The sequence below is a fragment of the Aythya marila genome (assembly GCF_965140915.1).
Source record: "Aythya marila genome assembly, chromosome: 3".
In the NCBI taxonomy this organism is placed as follows: domain Eukaryota; kingdom Metazoa; phylum Chordata; class Aves; order Anseriformes; family Anatidae; genus Aythya; species Aythya marila.
Window position 1 is genome coordinate 81,927,905 of NC_139044.1, and position 21,723 is coordinate 81,949,627.

General features: G+C 38.6%; 1 protein-coding gene across 2 annotated transcripts in view; it reads right to left on the minus strand.

Moving 5' to 3' along the window:
* Positions 1-6,914: 6,914 nt before the first annotated feature.
* The window catches only part of STX7 (syntaxin 7), a 30,680-nt gene continuing 15,871 nt past the window's right edge, over positions 6,915-21,723 (minus strand). For both annotated transcript variants that reach the window (XM_082756506.1, XM_082756507.1), the window contains exons 3-10: positions 17,833-17,902; positions 16,286-16,376; positions 14,441-14,578; positions 13,689-13,741; positions 12,848-12,938; positions 11,479-11,551; positions 10,509-10,591; positions 6,915-8,329 (exon numbers count right to left, since the gene is read on the minus strand). In XM_082756506.1, the coding sequence (XP_082612632.1) occupies positions 8,237-8,329; positions 10,509-10,591; positions 11,479-11,551; positions 12,848-12,938; positions 13,689-13,741; positions 14,441-14,578; positions 16,286-16,376; positions 17,833-17,902 (692 nt within the window). In that variant the 3' untranslated portion in view covers positions 6,915-8,236. The remainder of the gene's footprint in view (positions 8,330-10,508; positions 10,592-11,478; positions 11,552-12,847; positions 12,939-13,688; positions 13,742-14,440; positions 14,579-16,285; positions 16,377-17,832; positions 17,903-21,723) is intronic.

The window sequence follows — 21,723 nt, forward strand, 5'->3', positions numbered from 1 at the left end:
ACTTGAAATTCTGAATCTGATTTAATAAAGCATCTGACTTGCTAAATGTCTAAATTTTGAGTATGGTATATATACTTTTTAATGGTAACTCATGCACAGCGAGACTGAATTATGCCTCTGTATCTCAAATTTCTTGACATCACTACAATGCATTTATTTTGGTCCCCTTAACCTCTTACAAGCCTTGCAAACACATTTTGCCCCTGTTCCAGTGCTCTTCATGTTTTCACTGAGAACACAACCACCCGAGAAAACAACATAATTGGGAAGCCAAAAAAAGTTCAATGATCGGAACATGCCCCTAAACTCATAGCTAAAATGATTTCACCAGATTACTGAAGCCTTAGGATACAAATGAAGCACAATATGCAGAGCAGCTCCCGCTTTTTTCCTCACAGAGCGGTAAAACAAGAAGAGCAAAGATACATTTTCTGGCTGTATTAAAGGATAGCTTTAGAAGGCTATTCATAGTAGAGCAATTTTCAAAATTTGAGTCATCTGTATTGGGTGACAGTCAGCCACCATCTACTGCACAGAACAATGTTGCATAGTGTTTTCAGTACAGCCCTCTGCAGTTGCATGCAGTTTCTCAGACCTGCAGTTGTCATATTTATTTCTGTTCTTCTCAATAGTACAAGCTATAGAATGATCCCTTTTTGTCTCCTCTACTTCATCCTACCCTCTCAAATATTTTTCTTACTTTCTTTTAGTCTTGCGGTCTTCATGCAGTATTTATTTCAGAGCTCTTCTAGTCTATGCGCATATGTGAATGGTTTAACAAATATTCCTTTAGCCTTTCTATCCAGAGCTGTGTGTGTAAACGGATGAATCACTTTTCAAAAAATAAAAAATAAAAAATAAAAAACCCACAACCAAACCCATGAGGTTTGTAAGTTCTACTGAAAATCCAGAGATCTACAGTTGGCTAGAGGTTTTATGCATTTCTTACTTCTTTGGGGAAAGAGAAACTTTAGGTCAAACTTCTGCTGTCCTAGCATTGTTCGGAAGAAAACAGTCAGGGACAACAACAGACACAGGCCTGAAGGGTGGAATTGCAAGGCATTTCTTGGTTGCAGGTGCAAACCCGCCATAAAATTAGAGCTGTAGGGATAAAACAAGCAACAACAACAACAACCCCCACCAAGAGCCTCACTCCTGTGTCTTCCAGAAGAAACAGAAAGAATTATCTTTTTCACTGAGAAGATCTACTGTGAGGTCAAGGCTATCACTGATTGAGAAGTTCATGGAAGTTACTGAATTGATCATGCCAAAATGATCCATCACTGAATGCTTTTGAAACTGAGTGAACAAAATGTTTGCTCCTACTCTTGAACTACTGGTTTAGGTTAGATGTTAGGAAGAACTTCTTCACTGAAAGGGTTGTGAGGCACTGGAACAGGCTGCCCAGGGAAGTGGTGGAGTCACCATCCCTGGAAGTCTTTAAAAGACGTTTAGATGTAGAGCTTAGGGATATGGTTTAGTGGAGGGCTGTTAGCGTTAGGTTGGACTCGATGACCTTGAGGTCTCTTCCAACCTAGAAAATTCTGTGATTCTGTGATACTGGATTTGCAGAGTAATTTTGTAGTCAACATAACTAACCTTATTTTAAGAAAGAAGATTATCACAACAGGATGGGCAGGACCTTCATGGGCTTCCAGGTGAAAGCCGGAGCAGGGGAAAGTTGGGTCTCAGTCCCTGTCTGGCCCCCTCTGTCACAATCTGTCCCAAACCAAGGGTTATAAAAATCATATTGAAACAGCACATCTTTCCAAATGTTGCTTGTCTAAAGTTATTGCAACAAGCAATGAAAAAAAATCTTATACGCAATTACTCATGCATATACTTATATGCAAAATATGCAAGTCATATTTTTTTTGTTTTGTTTTGTTTTCTGGATACATCTAAACATATAATCCACCACCCTCAATTTATATGAAACTGAAAGTAAATCTGTATATTTCAAAATACATTTTATATTACAAATATATTTGTAATTAGGAGACGGTGATTTCCACCTTTTATTGAAACACCCAGATACCAAAACCACGAAAGAAACTTCTACAAAAGGAATACAAAGCAAATTATTCTTCACTCATCTCAAGGCACCACAGATTCTCAGAAGAGTGATTCCAACACCCATCTGCAAAGCAACTATTAAAAGAGGTTATTGGCAAGAGACTTTTGTGTATATTTTCTCATTGTAATTTCAGATTGTTCAGATGCTCAAACACTCAACTTTATTCTGATTTGTAATCGGTAGAAACTTAAATATCTTGCCCCAGCATGTGATGGCTGACCAGGCTGCAAAAGAGACACTTCCCTGAGTTCCAGCTCATTCAGGCATAGAGAGAGGCACACATCCATTCTTCTTGCAGTGACTAGTATTTAATAAAATTTCATCTTTTAAAGGAAAAATCCACTTTTGCCTTGAAACTTGAAAATTAATTACACCCTGTATTTCTGTCTGGCCACTGTGGTGCCAGCCTGCCCCTTTCAAGGGATACAATTGAGTCTGCAGTAGTTAAAAAAAAAAAAAAAAAAAAAAAAAAAAAGTGTGAAAGGATAGTTGGTTATTCCTGCAGAGACAACCCCTGTAAAGCTTGAAGATTCACAGTTCTCCACTTGGAGGTTTACAGTTTGTAAACTGAAAGAAATCATGCAGATCAGGGACGAATCCTCTAGTCTTCTCCATTTAAAATTCTCTTTTTATTATTTTAAATAAAGAATGATTTGCTGAAGACATCAAAACTGAGGATGACAAAGAAAGCTTTAACTTGTTTTATCAACTTACAGACAGCTTAAATCTACTTTTTAACAAGCATTTCTAATCTTCAAGCTTTTTCAGCCTAATTCTCACTGACAACACAGTGGCTAGTCTCCAAGATTATATTTATTCTTTATCTGGTTGAAGAAGAGCTGTCAAGGAACAGCAGCGTACAAGACAATGATATTTCTTGCTATTTTGGTGACGCTTAGCAGGACAGTTCTTGAAGAGAAAGAAAAGTGAGGTCTAATTCTTTCATTTTGTTGGGTTCCAGGAACCTTATTTGGGGTTTTCATTTCCTTCTCTGCAGAGAGAACATTTGAGCTTATGTAAGAGTGGGTGGGAGCACGCATGATGCAGATGGTAGGGAATATATTTAACTACCCTCTCCACAAGGCTAATGTCCTCCCCTAGAAAAGAGGAGATGCTTTGCTTGTCTCCACTCACCTCTCAGACAAAGATCCACCTGCTGGGCAGGACTCAGGAGCACCTGCAGTTGCAGCTGAGGCACTCACCGTGGGTCTTGAGTAGAGGTGAAGCCTCTCATAAGCTTGGCAATTGCAGTAGCTTCAGCAGGTTTTTGAGTAAAGGCAAGGAGGAGTATTATCATTCAGACTTCTTGGATTACTTGGTTTGCCTGCTCCTTCCCACCCTTGTTACTACAGGATTATTCTTCAAGCTTCAGTCTGCATTGCCAAAGAGCAAGTATCTTCTGCTTAAACATTGAATAAAGGAAAACTTCTTCATAAACCAGTCCAGGATGAACCTTGAAAAACATTGAGGGTGTGGGGGGAAGAAAAAATGAATCATGCTGCTAGCAATTTATTCCCCTCTCTCCCTCTTTTTGCAAGGCACGTTTGAAAATGTTATAATAATAAAAACAAAGCTGCAATCTGATTTATTATCTTGTGCTAACAAGCCTTTTAATTTATTTTTTTCTTAAATCAGAAAAATATCAGTAGTAGCAGAAAAGCACTGTATTTGTGGACAAAGACATGATTATTAAAGAGCAAACACTGTTCAGAGTATTCTTACAAATATCAGCAAGTGTGATATTTTCCCTTGCCCTTGCTACTTTCCAAGTAGCATTTGGAACAGGAGCAAAATCACTGCAGCTGTGTTCAAGCCTAGACATTCAAATCCCCTGTGGGAAAAGTACACCAGCAATTGTATAAATATCAAGTTATGGCATCATTTAGTGCTCTCATGATGTTCTACTTGAGTGAATACAACACATCTTTCAAAAATGAATATTATGTAACTTTTTTCTGGTTATTTCTGGGTTTGTAGAGTCCCTTACTATTATGCAAACACTTGGCTTCCTTGATCACCCAATGTGTTCAGGGCACGCAAAGAACTAAGCGAATCCTTCAGTTCTAGAAATTACTGCAGCTTTAGGAGCAATGTCAGAGGGAGACACGTACAAGGACAAAGGTGCCTGAAAGCTGATCATTTTCAGGTATTTACTCTTGAAATTGTACATTGCAATAGCACCAAGAGCAGCTCTGCAGGTGGGCACCTCATCAGAGAATAATTACTCCTCACTCCAAAACAGCTTTGCGTGAGATGCTTGGACTTAATTGCAAACTGAAAGGAAAGCTGCATGCTATTCTCTTAAGCATCACTTACCACTGCAGGTATCCTAAGAAACAAAGTCATCAAATGTTGATGTACGGCAAAACAAGAGGTCTCTGCTCTTTCCTCTCTCACTAACCTTCTGCTCCTGAAAGCACCCAACAGGTTCAACCAGGGCTAAGAAGCAAACCAAGTCTTTTCCAAACATGACTCTGAGCAGCACAACCAGTCCTTGAAACAGCCCCAAACAGTGATCAGCTACAAAGAGCATTTGGTCTTTCTAACATCTGCTGACAGATAATGCACTTTTATCCCTTTGCCCTATCTCTTGACCCTTTTCTTCCCAAGATTAAATATTGTTTTGTGGTTTCAAACTATTTTGGATGCCCAAAATCCACCTTTATCTCTGACATCAAACATTTGCTGACTATGCACGGTGGACGTGAGGGTGACCTAAGAAGGCTCTTGGATATAGTTTGGCAATATTGTGTACCCTGTTGATTATCAAGAATGATTTCCAAGGGGGAAGGTACAGGAAAACAAACAAGAAAACCACAAAACAACCAAAAAAAAAAATAAAATAGAAAGCCTTTACAAAGCTGTCTGCCCCTGTGATTTCCAGTCCTTTAGAAAAGCAGGAAAGAACAGAAAGGCACCCCTGGTGTGTGGTTTAGATAACTACAAAGGAACTATTCTTACCAGGTTCCTTCAGCAAAATGAAGAGTGCTTTGATTGCATTTCTTTGGCCTTGCTAATCTGACAGATATTGATGGATAATTTGGAACAGCCAAAATCTTTGTTCTAAAAACATTGACTCATACATGTTGTATCCAGATGTTTTACTAGATTTTTAACAGGTATCAACACTTTTTTTTAAATACTTGGAAATTGCATTTTGTATAGATGAGAGCAAGTATGCACAAGAGGGAAAAGACAGAGAGGAGCTCCGTTAAGAGCAACTTAAAAATGAATACTTATGCCTCCCAAGATGGGCATGCTAAGCAAAAAAAAATCAAACAAACAAACAAAAAACAACCAAACACACACCACCATAACGCTTTCTGCCTAAAGAAGACTGAAAATTAAGAGCACCAAGCTTCTTAATGAGCAATTAAGGCCTTGTGGGCTTCTCTTTCCATCAGATACAGGAGCCTGCGTGTGAACACTACGGTGCTGGCTTCCCCCCTACCTCCTGCCTTGCACAGCAGCAGCAGAGGCAGCAGCAGTCTAGCCTGCCTTGCATCAATTCCAGAAGTAAGGGCCTCCAGTGCTCCCCCTCCACCAGAACTGAAGAAAGGAAGGCTTTTCTCTTGAGGAGTGTGTCAGGGAGGGACACCCACCCAATAAGCTGTCTTTATGAGTAGGAGGCGTTGAATGAAGCAAGCAAGACACGCACCGCAGTTTGCAGCAGCGCTCTCTTCTCCCTGACAGTGCCTAAACTGCTAAGACAGGAGAGCAGCTGAACAGATCAGGCACAATTTATCTGAAAATAAAGCACCCACTGCACATGACAATAAAGACATTCAGACAAATCAAACACAGAAGAGCAAGAACACAGCATGGATATGAGAAATGCAATGCTGTGCAACTCACAATCTCTGTGACTCAAAACTGCTGTCCCATCCTGCGTGGCTCCTACTGGGTGAAACCTTAAGCATTGTCTATTCTGCTTTCCAGTCGCTTACTGCTGGATAAACACAATTTGCAAAATGTGAGCAGATCTGCCAGGAGTCAGAGCTGAAGAACTGCTGCTGAAGTGCTGCATTTCCTCACCAAGTACGTCAGTGTGTTCAAACAGTCACTGACAGAAGCATCACATTTTGCCATAGAGGAAAGGATCTCCTGGGCAAGTAGGATCAGGCTATTCTTCCCTGCAGCTGTTTGTAGTAGCATAAAGACTGTTAAACATTAAGGCCAAGAAACTTCCAAAGTCAGTTTTACTTCACTAGTAAGGAAGCTATTCAAAGTGCTGACTGCTCTTCTAGTTCAGACCAGTGGGGCCTGGAACCAAAGAAAGGCATCAGCACAACTACTGCTAGCATTGCCACGGCTGCCAGTGCCCCAAACCATATCTGATGGTTACTCAAAGGTACGTAGAGTCCTCGCCTCACTCTCAGCACAAAGGCAGCCACACAAGTACAGCAGCTGGGACCACAACCCATGTCCATACTACAACTTACATGAAAATTAAATTCCCCGTTCAGTCTCAGAGGTGTTTTCCACGTTAAGTAGACCACAGGTCCACAGGACTTATTTTTCCTCCCTTGCTTTTGGGATCCAAGAACAGCAGCACAAGTCTTCTTCCCAGATTATGGATTCCTGTCCCTCCAAAGCTTCATGCTGTGCCAAAGGATAACTTAACACCCGTGTCAGCAGCCATATAGAGCAAGCATCCTTCCCTAATGCTGGGGTCACAGAGGTGGGGAGGCAAGACCCATTTCTATTTCTAAGTGAAGAGTATCACAGGAACAGCAGAAGAGCTGGAATTCTCTCGAGTTGTCAAGAGATAACATTGAAGACAAAATGCTTGTAAAGACAGATTCTGAAAAAAGGAGCTACTAGAAAAATGTACTCTTTAAAAGACCTTTATTTTGGTTGCACAGTTACAATTCCGAAGTCTATTTACGCTTACAGTTAGATTGTTCCCAAACAACATTTCATAGTTCACTATGTAAACAGTGCTTTCTCTATCGGTCGAGTGTACAAGAACTTGATAAAATACAAATCGATTTTTTCATCTGTACACTTTTCAGATTAGTTCATCAATGTCAATTAAAAATGCAAATAGATCAATTGGCAGAAAAAAGTGTTCAGTTACATTTTTAATATATTAGTACAAAATGGCACAAAAGGAAAAAGGTCATATTAAAGGCTATAAGCATCACACTTCTTAAGCAGTTTGAGTAAGTTCAACTGATTAAGAAATTATATTTAAATATGACCATTGAACTTGGAATTTAATTTGTAATCTTTTCTTCATCTGTATGGAAGACCTCACACAACATCAGATCTGTTCATGGAAACTGAATCCTGACAGTTTCAGAACAGTAACATTCAAGTGCAGTTAGGAAGCTGGGAATTTCTATTCTTCCCAGTAAATTAAAGAACTCACAGACTAGAACTTATTTTCATCTAGCCAAGCTCATTGATACACACTTCAGATGCAAAGATATCAGGCGTATGCACATAAAACTTTATTTTTAATGCAAAAACTGAAACAAGAAATCCAAAGAATCACATCATCCACCCTACCTACCTTTGCAGAAGGCTTCCAGGCTTAACCACACTTAATGTTGAATACAGAGATATATGAAGCATCTGAAAGGTTAGAGGCAAACTGAAGGCTTAATTTGAAGGCTTCAGTTAAAAAGGGAGATCACATCAACTTCAGCAACCCACATTTTGTTTTTGAACCACCCATATCAAATGGGCAGGTAGGTGAGATGGAACAGAAAAAAAGATGGACATTACTAGCTTAAAACTAAATTCTGAGTTGTGAATTAGTTGCCTCAAGCAACAATTCAGGAGTTTGTTTTGGCAGCAACATTTAGCAATATCTCAAAGATAATCCACTCCTCCCCCACCTTCCTTCTATACAAGTTACCAGGATTTTGATAAAAACCTCTTAAACTTTAAGAGGTTTTCAAGTTAACGGAACAGTTTATGGCGCTGACTGGTTTTACTGGTAAGACAGCACTCACATCCAAGAGGGCAGGTAGTTATATGGACAGTAGAACTGAGAACATTACTTCTTGGGTTAAAACAAAGTCTTATAAAAATAAGTGTGATGAAGTACAGAAGAACCATTATTTTACTTAGCTACACAATCAGCAAACCATGACTGCAGAAATTTCCTTTCATAATTTAAATATCAATTACAACACCTTCTCCAGATACTTATTTTAGAGAAAAATATAGGCCAATTACAAGAATCAATGCTCCAACAGCAAGTATACTAATGAGGATGCACATCTTCTTTCGAGATCTTTGCTGTAAATAGAGAAAAGAAAGTTGATTGAAAACTGCACTACAGTATTAGAAAACAACTCAAATGTCTTTATGGTCCTGCTGCTATTCAGGAAAATGATTTCAATAGTGTTTTCTGGCATAAGTAACAAACTAAGCAAAGAGAATGCAGTAACTTAGACAATGAACATTTACAATTATAACACTTGGGAAAGAAAATGTGTGAAAACAGGTGGCCTTGTACAGAAGAAAATGGACAATCCATCTGCAGGAGGAGGCAGAAATGGCCTTCTATAACAAATATTAAAAGAGTATAAATGTATATAAAGAAGGGGACAAAGGACTGCAGTTTTAGACTTTCACACGATTGACTTTGCTTCTATTCACAGTTATTTAGAAGTTGTTTTTGTGAGGTTTCTTAGGTTCAAACTGCTCAAAAAAAAAGTTGTGAGTAAGAGACTCAACTACAGAGGTGTCATTACAATATAGAGTAAGTTTTAGGCACATCCAAAACTTTGTCAAAACTTTCATCTCCCACACAGCATATAGCTTGAGATTCCAGAGCAGCCAGGACCAGGAGTAGGTTATCATCCTTTATCTGAAGCAGCAAGAAATTAATTAGAATACTTTACTAGTGGGTTTTGCAAGCTTTTGCTAGTAGCCAAGGGATGATAACAAATCTTGGGATTCTAGGTCACAGCCCCAGAAGCAAAGCCAGGCTCTGCTCCTTGTTTTTAGCAGAGCTTTATGTCTGCTTTTCTGTTGTTTTTCCTGCAGAAAAAAAACTGTGCCGGTTTTTCACTGGAGTAGCAACTTCTCTGCCCAGTACCACGCAGACTACTAAGTTTCTTAGTTATCTGTTCTCTTCTGCTAATCTTGCTGTGTTGCTACCACTTCTCCCATTGTCAGCCTAAGATTTCTCCCCCTCAGTTGTTTAATTATTTAACTTGTTAGAACTCAGCCCTTTGTTAGTGTCCCCTCCTTTCCTCATCTGCTGCCAGATTCTCTCCCTACAACTCTTACACTCCTGGTTTCTTTTCCATCCTGGAGACCACCTCTTACCAACACTGCATAGAAGGAAAGCATTTTTCCCTGTAACACTACTTAGTCAAGGTAGTGAAATAAAGACATGGAGATCTTACTTCCTTGTACACCTTGTAATGTTCAAATCCTAAGCATACTACACAATTCTTTCAAACCCAAGCCAGTTCTCCCATGTGACAAAAGCTTGTCAAAAGCCTTGATAACCTTCCTTTCAGGTCAAAAGAAGTTCATCCTTTCCTCTTCGAGGTACATTAGCACAAAGTTTTAATTTTCAATTTCAATCCCAAAGCTAACACTTTCCACAGAAAATTTTGACTGCTACTATTTTTTTTTTTTCTTTATGAATTTTGTCATTATCAGAAGAGCCACCAGTCACACACAATGATGCATTGTGCCAATTACTGCCACCTGGAATACAATTCAAGGATGTGAATCCTTCTTTCTCCCAGAGATCTGCAAGCAATCCTTCAGACATTTTGTCATCAATGTACTGTCCTAGCTACTGCTAACACACAAGAGGATTAATAATAATAATAATAATAATAATAAAATCATCTAAGGACTAACTTTGACTAAAGAGGGAAGATTTACTTGAAATAATCTTATTAGTAACAAGTGTCAAAAATGTTAGAAAGAAGTCACATTAAAAGGTCTTTTCAAAGGGGCTTTTCAAACTCTCAAACTTTTTTTTTTGAAATGCTTTTTGTAGCATCACCATAGCAATTAACAGAATCAGGACATACACAGCTTCAAGAAGATTTTATACAGCAAAAATTAATGCTAGCTGGCAGCCTCTTCAGAGGACTGCTCTACTCCTCCATTGACCTTTAGAGACTCATTCCCCACATGAAGGATCTTCTTCCTTATTGAGTTGTTAAAGGATTTTGTTTGCTTGTTTTTAAATAACAGTAAAATTCCAGGTGTTCTGAAACAACCTAGCTAATTTCACAGGAAACCCAAACTTTCAGGTCACTGACTTTTGTTTCAGTGACCTAGCAATACCATCACAGTCTAACAAACACCTTCAGGAGAGCTTTGAGGAAAATGAAAATCAAATTCTGAACTGCAAAATTAAGTTTAAATTGTGACAATTGAGAAAGAACAGTTAAACAGAACTAGCCGTTGGTAGTTCTAACCGATGTAGTTCAAACTACATTACCTGGTAGTTTGCTGCTCTTGACAGCTGCTGGTTTGCTTGTTGCACATGTACATCTGCATTTTCCACATTGGCTTCTATGCTGTCTATATTTTAAAAGAAAAGATTTCAAATTTTTGTTAGTCATATCCCAGTCAAAGGTTTGGAACGCTGAAATACACTTGAGAGCACATGTCACAGCTGCCTCCACCCCCCAAATGCCCATTTCTTCAATATCCACATTTTTAATCCAAAAATCCAAAATCCAAAGTTTTTTCCACTATGGAAGTTGGCCTTTCTTATATTTACGCCTGAGTTCATTTCTGAAACGCCCAGGTTGAATTCATCTGAGTAAGAGCCCCCTGTTCTACAAGCTAGGCTGAGACTTGGAAAACTACCAGAAGAAAAACTTTCAGTACTTTTCTGTCATCCAACTTGCTACTGACTTCTAACCTCTACTCAAAAAAAAAAAAAAAAAAAAAAAAAAAAAAAAAAAAAAGGAGGGGATCTTAAAAATACTATGGGATAAGGTGACAGAAAATGCCCAGCAAATGTATTCTGGGTTTAGAAAACAGCATGGCTTAGCAGCAAACTCAGAAAACAAATTTTACAATCGCATTTATTTAAAAGAATAAGCTTTTCTGCCTGGAGTGTAAAGCAGGAATTTTTGCTGAAGCTGCAGATCACTAGTCAACACACTAAAATTCCCCCCACAAACTCTAATTTCATGAACACACAATTCCAAAAACTAAACACTTCTTATACACATTTTAAAAAGACATAATTAACCATGCCTTTAAACTGTTTTAAAAAAACTTTTTAAAGTTGATCCCCCATCACCTCAGCCAGTCTACCCATTATTAGGTTGCACCTGATTTGCTTTAGCATTAACCTTTACATTACAGGAATTTTTCCAGCAAAAGAATGTACTACACTGCTGCTTCCCAGAGACAGAGAATAACAACTCTTCAGAGAATATTTGAATTGGACTTACCTATCACATCACCTTGCTCATGAATCATCATTCCTAAGTCTTTGAAAATTTCATTGATGTCCATAATATCAGCCTGAAAGGAAACATCACATTAATTGTCATACCATAAAACAAGATCTCTGTAGGTCTAGATAAAAATGCTGTTCCTTTTCCTCCTGAATATGTGCCCAAGGTTCTTTACTCTAAATGGGAAAAAAAAAATAGTACTTATTTGGAAGACTTTTTGTATTATGAGTCAACGTTTATAATAATTAAACCAACTGAAGATGACCGTGCACAAAGAATACTTCATATCACTTCACAAAGAGGATCTCTCTGCTGTGGGCTCGTCTACACACAAGTTTGTCTCAGGTTAACTGAAAGAACAGGTACATGCCAGCTTGGCTTAATAGATTCATTTTGATTAAACTGGTATAAAAGCATATGCATTGTGTTTTTTTTTTTTGCATTAGCTTTAGTATACCCATTAAATACACACAAATGTCATAAGCACCACAATTTATAGAAATTGCCTCTATGCCATGAAATCAGGACACTGTAAGCATGTGACATTAACCTATTGCCATCTGGTTACAATGAATTCATAAATGTCAACTTGCCACTGTGCAATCTCTTCTCAACTAATGACTGATATATATTTATATGAGTGGCAAGGGAGAGATTATCACAAAGTTTATTTTTAGAACAGAATGGAGATTTGTATGTCTTGATAAATCCCAGTTACAGCATCTTTGCTGTTAAGACTAGAGATGTGCATTCCAGGTCACCTAGAAAAGTTCCTTTTATCTTCACGGAAGTCTCTTGATGTCATTATTTCAGCACGCATGACAATTGGTGTACATTACAACTTGATGCTATTTTTTTTTTTTTTTTTTTTTTAATTTTTGGATGAGCCCTTAATTAAAAGTTTGAATGAAGTAGCACAACTGTTTACAGAAGTGTTCAAAGTACAAATGAACAAAAAAACTTAGAAAATGATGATGAACAACACATTGGGAATAACTGGATAGAAAGGCACAGCTTTGCTTCACTTATAGTTTAAAAAACAACAACAATACACAACAGCAATAATCCTTTTCCTCATAAACAAACAATCACATTTTAATCATCAACTGAACCACTGAGGTTAGGCACAGTATCAAAACCTGGCTTTTCTACAGTAGATTTCTAATGCACATTTCACATACCATATAAAAGACAGTATTTGTAGATTTGAAGAAAAAAAATACCCATAAACAGTCCCCAACCCCAATTCCCCAAGGATTTATTTATGCCTGCAATTAATGCTTATACCAGTATAAAACTGTTTTTATTTTGTTTTGTTTTTAAAGCATATTCTGAGATCTGCTGTAAAACCACTTACACTTACCTCTAGCTGCCTAATGGAAGATTCCCTCTCCTCAATAAGACGGAGGTCATCTTCTGTGATTTCTTCATCTTGCACTTGTGCTTGAGGTTGACTGTCAAAACAAAAACCAACCAAACAAACCCAGAAGTCACCATGAGAAATAACTCAGAATAAGAAGAATAAGATGACAGGCAAATACATACTGCACCAACTTTATCAGTTAACAAAACACACTTTTTTAGCCTTGCATGCCTCGCCAACAGGGAAGGTCTAACAATCACATCTTTGATAGAGGAAGTTGCTGCTGTAGCAAATTTGCACATAGCATAGAGCTAGCTCATTGGAAATTCCAAGCATGAATGCAAGGACAAAGTTTCATCTGAATTGCGAAGTGCAGAGTTTAAATCCATTTTAGGCAAAAATAAAATGACCAACACCAACAGAATCTGAGACTGCCGTGTAGTTCTTGTAGAGTATGAAAGCAACAGGAGATCCCACATGATCAACCAAAACTTAACAGTTGTACTCTATTCACAGACTGTGCTTTCCTAAGTTTGGGTGTCACAAAGCCCAGACATGGACTTGGGGAAGCCTAAGGAGATGTTTGAAACTGAAGCTTGGAGAAAAAAAAAGAAAAAAAAAAAGGGGGTGGGAGTGGAAGATAATGGGAACTGCTTGTTTTTCTTCCCACCTATCCCAACGAGAAGACTTCTCCACACTTGCCCTGTGGAAGAAAGCCCCTGACTAAAAACCAACCTATTCCTACTCCCTCCTGAAAAAGGCAACTGATCAGAAAGTCAGCAACTCTTCCCTGCAGGCTATTTATTAATTTGAATTAGGTTAAGGCTTAAATTCAGCTTACGTGTCCCAAGAGACAAGTGTTCCTTCTTTGTAGTTGTCTTCAGGAGCACCGCCCTACAATTGGTGTATGAAAAAAAAAAAGTAAAAACATTATGGACCTGAAAGGAGCACTGTCAGCATTTCGACAATGAGAAAATATTACAAGATTTATAAGTCAACTACAAACTGAAACACGATTTAACATGTTCATTGCCCAATTTTGCTTTATGCATGCATAAAACTGAAGTACAAGCAAAAACATTCAGCTCGCTAAATGCCTGTTAAAATTTACAACTACAGCAGCATGTATTTGGTACATAGTAAAAGGGCAAAATTGATATGCTAACAAGGAATATCTCAGCTTCTCAACACTTCTTCACATCAATACTGCATAGAGATCCAGCAGGTGGTTCTTCCTGGTAGGAAAAGTCCTGATATCTAAATGTCCAGCAAAAGTATTTCAAGATCTACTGCAAGGCTAATGTACAAACATAGGGGCAGTCCTTGCTTTTATGTGATAAAGACAAGGAAAAAGTAAAAAATTTCAGAAGTTATCGTTTCAATGCAATTCAGCCTTTACTATAAAATGAAATATGTAACTCAGCTATGCATAGAAGTAAGCAACAAAAGCCACTACGCTTATATTGCACATGTTCTGCAGTATCTGCAGTCAAATATGAGCCCTTGTAAAAAGCATTACAGAGCCAAGTTTGACACTGAACACCACCAACACCACCGTAAACAGAGCATAATAGCATATTTCCCAATACTTACAGATACCCTCGAGCTGGCTCTTACTCTGGCTACAAAGTCTTTTTCTTTCTCAGCAGCTTGCCTTTGCAGCCTTTGGAAATTTGTTAGTGCTGTGGTGAATTCCCCCACAAGACGATCTTTCTGTATTTTTCTTTGACGCTAGATGAGAGAAAGTTTTACAAAGTCAAATGAGCTCAGGCTTTTCAGAACTCTGCCATTTGCAGGCTGTTCAATGCTAAGTTACAGACTCTTTTTCCTAAATGGGTATTAGGGAATGCTGCCTACAAAACCATTTTCATGGACAAACCTTCCTTCCCTCTGGAAGCATGCAACTCTGCCACAATTTAAGCCATTTAAAGAGTAAACCCATGATGTAGTTTCATTTAACAGCTGGACATGGGCAGGGACAGGTCATACAGTACTCCATATGCTGATACAGGGAAACCTTCTACCTTCCTTATTATCTCTCAATTATTAAATTAACTCAGTCATTAAGTGTGAAATATTTTCATACTGTGAATTCTAAAATATGCAGAACAGACTGAATGGAGGCAAGGGTACAAAAAAGAAAAAAGGGCAAGGGCAGAGCACTACACACCTGTTTTACATAAACACTGGAAACGTGTATTGAATGGCATACTGAAGTGGGTTCACACTCCCTTATAAGTCCTTAAAAACTGTTCCAAAGATACATGTTCTAACTTCTAGTTTTGTTCTTCTGAGGAAGATGTCAGGGAGGGAAAAGGAACACAGGGCATTCCAGACAGCCTCAATTTCCCTAAATACATACATCACACCAACCCTTCCTTCCAAATTTGTAAGAGGCCTTAACTTTCCATTCATCAACCCAACATCTATGTATTTCATTGAGTTATCTTCAATGAAAGCACTCATGATAAAAGGAGTAAAACATCCCACTGCCAACTTTTCAGTTTCAAGACAGAGCATAAAGCCTGAAAATGCCATAAAGCATAAAAATTAAATGTCTTAAAGCATAAAACCTCTATGCCTGAACTAGAGGTTAATACTAAAACCAAGTTATAAAACCATCAGAAGTTCACAACTTGACAGGCAGAACACGCACAGAACACAATCTACCATTTGAAAACAGTTTTGGGACAATTCATTTTCCTAAAGGCTCCTTGATAACAAGTCACAGACTAAGCAAGTTGGTTTAGTGACAATAATCTGCATCTATGTTTTCTGGGATCCTGTTGGTCTTCCCTTATTTAAGCCATGGATTTCTTTACAATAAGAAACAAAGGATGGTAGTCAGGAGTGTGCTAACAGGAGCGTGCCTTTTCAGAGATAATCTCCTGCCTGAATTTCACACAGACCTGGGAAAGAAGCAGCTTAAAGACTGCAGAAATTGGTTTAGTAACACCTTCTGCCCATTCACCCTAAGAAAGGAAAAGCCCATGGACAAGGCATAACATCTATGCTGATCTGAGATATAAAGGGCAGAAATCATTTGTGCACAAATTATTTGGATGGTGTGCAAATGTATCCGCCCACCTGCCTCACAGTTATGGCAAGCAACAACTCCTTGCCACTGGAAGCATTCAGAGCACCCAGTGAGTCAGAGCTGGCATCACTGCTACAGATTACTAAGTGGCCAGCTACCAAAAATCATAGGCACAATGCACGGTCTTGATTCCTATCCTTTCAGTGAAACTACCTCATTCCTGATACTTAAAAACAACTTTTGAACAAGTCTGGGCTGCAACAAAAATACTTGTGTTGTGATTGTCTCTGTTTTGCAAATGTCATGACCAGCTAAACACTGCTTTGAAAGCCTGAAGTCACTCAAATACTCTACATAAGCCAACATGATAGTCAAACAAGCCATGCTCTTTGTTTTTATACCTGTTCACTTGTTGCAGGCAAAGATCCAAACTCTTTGATGTATTTGTCAGTTTCTTTGGCAAGCTGGTTTGTGTACTGCTGCTTTTGTTGCCTAAAACCAAATGCAAAGTTTCATTAGAGGCTGCTGGTTAAATCTGTCTGAATTTCACCAGTTCTCAGAAACCGTGGAAGTAACTGTTCACTGAAGTACATGAAGCCATTTTATTCTGCTCTTCACTGCGTGTGACAATAGATCACCACAGATTCCAGGTGAGACAGATGCTGAAGGAATGTTTCTTGGTTTGACAGTACAATTGCTCACTTTCTTCACTGTTCTTTTTTTTTTTTTAAAGGTTTCTTGATTGTTACTCTAACATGTAACAACAAGGTCCCAGTTATTGTGAGCATCTAAACATGAAATATGCTCTCCCACTGTCTATCTGAGGCTGTCAATAATTTGAAAGCACATGAAAGGAAAGGCCAAGTGTTCAGAAAAGTGAAGAAGTGACATATGAAAACTCAAGGAAACTTAGCACACGTTACCTTCATGGACGGATTGGAAAGAATCCTTCAAACATTTGCTAGCATTTTTAGTTGTGAAATTGTGTCTAGATCCTGCCTGGTTACTGCACAAACTGTGTATGTTGATTCAGTCCCCAGTAGGGCATCCACTGTGGGTTGTACCTGGCTAATGTTATGAACCCTGAACTCAGGCTACCACGAAGCAATTTGGCTGTTCACACAAAATGAATGCAATGCCTTCAGTCCAATACACACTTCCTCCTACTATTCAATGGCCACAGTGCAGCGTTAGCCACACTGAAGACTGCCAACTTTCTCACCCACAGGGTTTGCACAACACATCATTTACTTGCATTTATGATGCTGAGATTAATGTGGTAAAGGAGGTCGATTAAAAAAAAAAAAATCATACTAGTTTGTTAGACTGAGCTGAGAAGTAGAGAGCAGCTGACTGGCATATTCATGAAAGCCCACTTTTAGGTGACTGAAGTATAAAGCACAGCATCTGTGCTTCAGTTTTATTTCTTTTTTTCTTTTTTTTTTTTTTATTTTTTTATTCTACAGTATCATTTCTTACTGTAACTTTCCTTATTACAAAGACATTCCCCTTTCTCCACCAGTACTGTATCTCAAAAAAAGCCCACAAAAAATGAATACGTCACCTTGTGAAACTGATATAGACAGATTTGAAGAGCTGGCTGTGGAGTGGGGTGGAGGTTTGGGGGAGCGCTTGCTTTTTCAACAGTGATATTGCTTTCTGGTCCTGCTGCTTTTCCTTTGCTGACATACAGAATAAGCTTTGTACATGTTTTGGTACTGCAGGCAGTGTACACGGGTAAGCCACCTGACTAGTGTACAAAGGCTATCCAAAATTAATTTAAAGAAAAAAGAAAAGGCTTCTCAACATTTAAATTTCAAATATTTCTCTATACTTAATTTTCTCAGTGAGATCAAGCACTCTGCCTAACAAAAAAAAACACCTGATCACCTTCCAGGAGATTGTTTACAATGCAATGAAATTAAATGTTTTTATGTGAAGTACTCACAGCTGTTGCCTCAACTCATGTGTGTCTTGTGGTGTCCCGAGCTGATGTAGTATCCTCTGTATTTCAGCAGCTGTTTGTGAAGAGGAAGAGAAATTTTAATGGTGCACATAAATTTCCAACTTATTTTTATGCATTTTTGCTTAATGGTTCTAAAACAATAACAGTTGACAGAAACTGATATTCAAGACTTCTTTTTAAAACCTACTAAAAAGATTCCACTAAGAAGTCCCAGAACAGCTAGTAAATATTTGTGCCAAGTCAAAAACAAAGCCTAGGGTTTCTTACAAAGGAAGGGAATATATTCAACTGTCTAGGTAGAAATAGGCAATGTAAAGGTCAGCAGTTTTAATGCAGTTAGTATAAATCAGGCGTTTTAGTTATAATTTTGTAAATAAGTAGCACAATTCTTTTCTAGTTTAATCATATTTTATGCATGTCATTTTGGAAAGCCAAATTAAAGACTCATAAGACACCACTGTACAAACAAGTAATTCAGAACCAGTGCATCAATGAAGAGGTAGCAACAAAGCATTCACAAGCCTACCACACTTTAAAAAAAAAAAAAAAAAAGTAAATAAGGTATCCAGGTTGAAAGTTTAATTTTGAGATCATTGTTCTCGATATGTACTTACATTTTTAGATGTGGGATATAAACCACTTGTGATTTTTAAGTGTATTTCATCCAATGCATTAGTTTTGAACTACAGAAGGAATGCTACATCTAAGCCATTTTTTCAGGTTACTAAATTTACTCTCACATGAAAAAGCCAGGGGGAAAGTGGGCAGTCACTTCAGGACATTGAGTTTTTATCACACTACAAAATCAAAATTCTCAGTGTGCTCTATCTTGGCTTAACACCCTCATATACTCCAAAAAGAGAGAATACATATACCAAATAACTTATTTTTGCTCATCCACAGTTTGGATCAGACTTGTCTTCCTTGTATTTCTGTGGTGCTTTCCAGGCAGACTGGTACACCTCTACCACTGTGCACATCCAGGTAATAAAGATACAAACATAATGGGGAAGTTGGTAGTCAAGTTCTATATGAGTTTAAAATCAAGTATTTCAAGACAGAAGTCTTTGGGGGAAATTGAGAGGACACAACTAAAATTTAATCAGAGAAACCGCACTGTAAGATGGGTTTCACACAGTTTTCACTGTTGTTGAACTGAAAACCACCAAAACATAAGTGAAAATTCTTGAATGCTTTCTACAGTCAAAACCTACCACCAGGAATCAGTTTCTCCCTGGTACCTGCTGGGGCAAGGAAGCTCTGTGCAGCCTCCTGGACATCAATGCTTCTGCACAAAGCATTGTGCAGAATTGAGCCCAAACAGGCACCAGTGGCCACGTGTACTGGTAAACAGCTGTTTTGACTAATTAAGCTTTCTTTTTACGTTAAGTATTTTGACTAAGCTTTCTTTTTATGTTAAGTATAATACATTGTTTAAAATTTAAAAAATGTGACTGTCCGCTTATCTTTTGAATTCAGTGATAAGCTTTAGCATCTGTAAGCTTAGAGAGTAGTTTGCTTTCAGTTGTATTTGATCAAAGACATTCTCCCCTACGATTCAAGGGCTCAGTCTGGTTGTGTTTACACACGGCGTAAAAACCACCTGCAAGCACTGTCCTAACATCAATTTTTGCAGACAGAAAGAGTAGCGTATTTTACTGCCACCTAGAGGTATTTAACTACAAATGGAAAAGTGAAATTTGTTTTAAAAGAAGGGCTCACACCTGAGAAATGCTCTGAAAGAAAGCCTGCATTTAAGATATTTTCATATCAGCTTAATTAGATATTTACCCTATTTCTGAAAATGAACACAAGTAGATGATTGAGAGGAAATTAAAAGCCAGCACTTGGCTGGACACTACACGGTTCTAGGCAGGGGGAAGTTCATCCCGGTTCAGGTCTCGTGATTCAAGAATTCAGCACAAAATTAAAACACGTTTTTTACCAAGAATCCTGTAAGCAGCATCAAGAAACATCAAAATAACCAAGTGCTAACAGGCTTTGTAATTTGTCCGGGAAAAATAAAATAAAAGAATGTACATATCAAGGACTGAACTGACACCAATTTTTCTGGGCTTCCTTTAATTTAGGATTTTCCTCCTTAACCTTTCACAAGGATATTATTTAGAAAGAAAACAAAGAAAATTTCTTTTTCAACCTTTCAATCATGGGAACTATACAGCACTTTGAAACATGAAACACTGCTTATACAAGTAAGCCTACAGAAAAAAGGTAAAGTAAACTTTTGCCAAGTCTTCAGCAGCAGTCTTGACACTGTCTTCGTAAGAAAGCCAAAAGTTTGTCGTGTTGTACGGCCACTAAACAAGTTGGTAGGGAAAGTAGAATATAGAAAGCAAAGCTGACCTAACCTTCCTGCAAAATTTACAGTACACACCTGCAGGTTTACAAGGTAAAGAAATCCATCCTTTGTACTCCTTCACATTAATATAAGAAATAAGTTTTTAAGCTTGCATACACTGTAGTTTTTCTTATATTGTCTTATAGATTTTGTTATTACAGATTTCTTACTGTAGCTAATTCTCACTTTGACATTTCATACATTATAGATATAACTGTAAAACTGCCTAAACCACAGACATTTGTCTGGACACATGAACTCGTACAAATTTATTGATAAAAAACGAATTTGAAATAGATTAAGACAGTGCCACCTGGATCATAGAGGTGAAGCATCTTGTTCCTTCAGACATACACACGGTGATCTTAGGAGAATTTGATTTTAAGCAAGAACTAGCTTCAGAACTTTCAGGTAAAAGTCACCATCCCTTCCCTTCCTCAGCAGGAAAGCGTGGTAGCCACAGCCTCTCCTCCTGAAAGCCAGAAACACCTCTGCTGTTCTGTTTCGGAAGCAAGTACCGAGATGGCCTTGGCACTGAAGAGGAAAAGTGAAACTGCTGGAAACTTAGCAGTACTTTTTGTAAATCAGAGGCCCCTAAATTTCCAGCTTCACCCCTGATCACAGCATTCATAATGCCTTCCTTGTTTAACCAGCTTTTTGCCCCTGTGCAGGGAATTCAGGGTGGCAAAGCACCCAGCTGCTCCTTAGGTGCCTCTCATTTCATCGGCTCTGACACTCAGGTGTCCCTGAGAGCTGAAACACAGGCCTAAACCATAAGGCCATAGGGCCTTATATACACAAATACACTGATAATCATCAGAAACTAAAGATACAAGCACAGTTTTGACTGGCTCCTAGGTGACCTCATCCCTCAAGGTGTTTTTCTTTCCCTACTCCCTGATTGTTCCAGCTTCCCACACCTTGTGGCAACGACCAGGAACTTGTAGTCAAACAGGAGTAAATCTTTCTACCAGAGGTCCTTTCTGCCCTTCTGGGCACTACCAATCCCATGACAGAGCCTGAATGGATCTTGCACACAACTTGAATCCATTCCAGTGCAAAGCTTGATGCCTTAGCTCGTGCTCCTTGCATATGCAGAAGTAGCTGCTGGACTTTGCTCTGGAGCTGCAGAAGCACACACGCTGTGTGCACACAGTCATTTTTTCAGAAGTCGTCAGAGGCAGGCTAAAGACTGCGGCCAGCCCTGCGCTGAAGGTCGAGGTAGGTGTTGGCATGGAGGGACGCCCAGTGGTTCTTTCAGAGCTCACACAGCAACCCCAGGGGGAGCAGCACCTTGTCAGCCCAGGTTGGCAGCAAGCCACCGAAACCGGGAAGTCCTGCAGGAAGCAGGCTGCACAACACCACTTGATCCAAATGCATTTTCTCCAAGCAATTGCCATCTCACCTGCCAAAGGAAGCAATCTTTCCACCTCACATTGAGGTATTAGAAAGTAGCAATACTATATTAGTAAGATTTTTCATTCCTCTTCCAGCATTCCTTACCTGTACTTCCT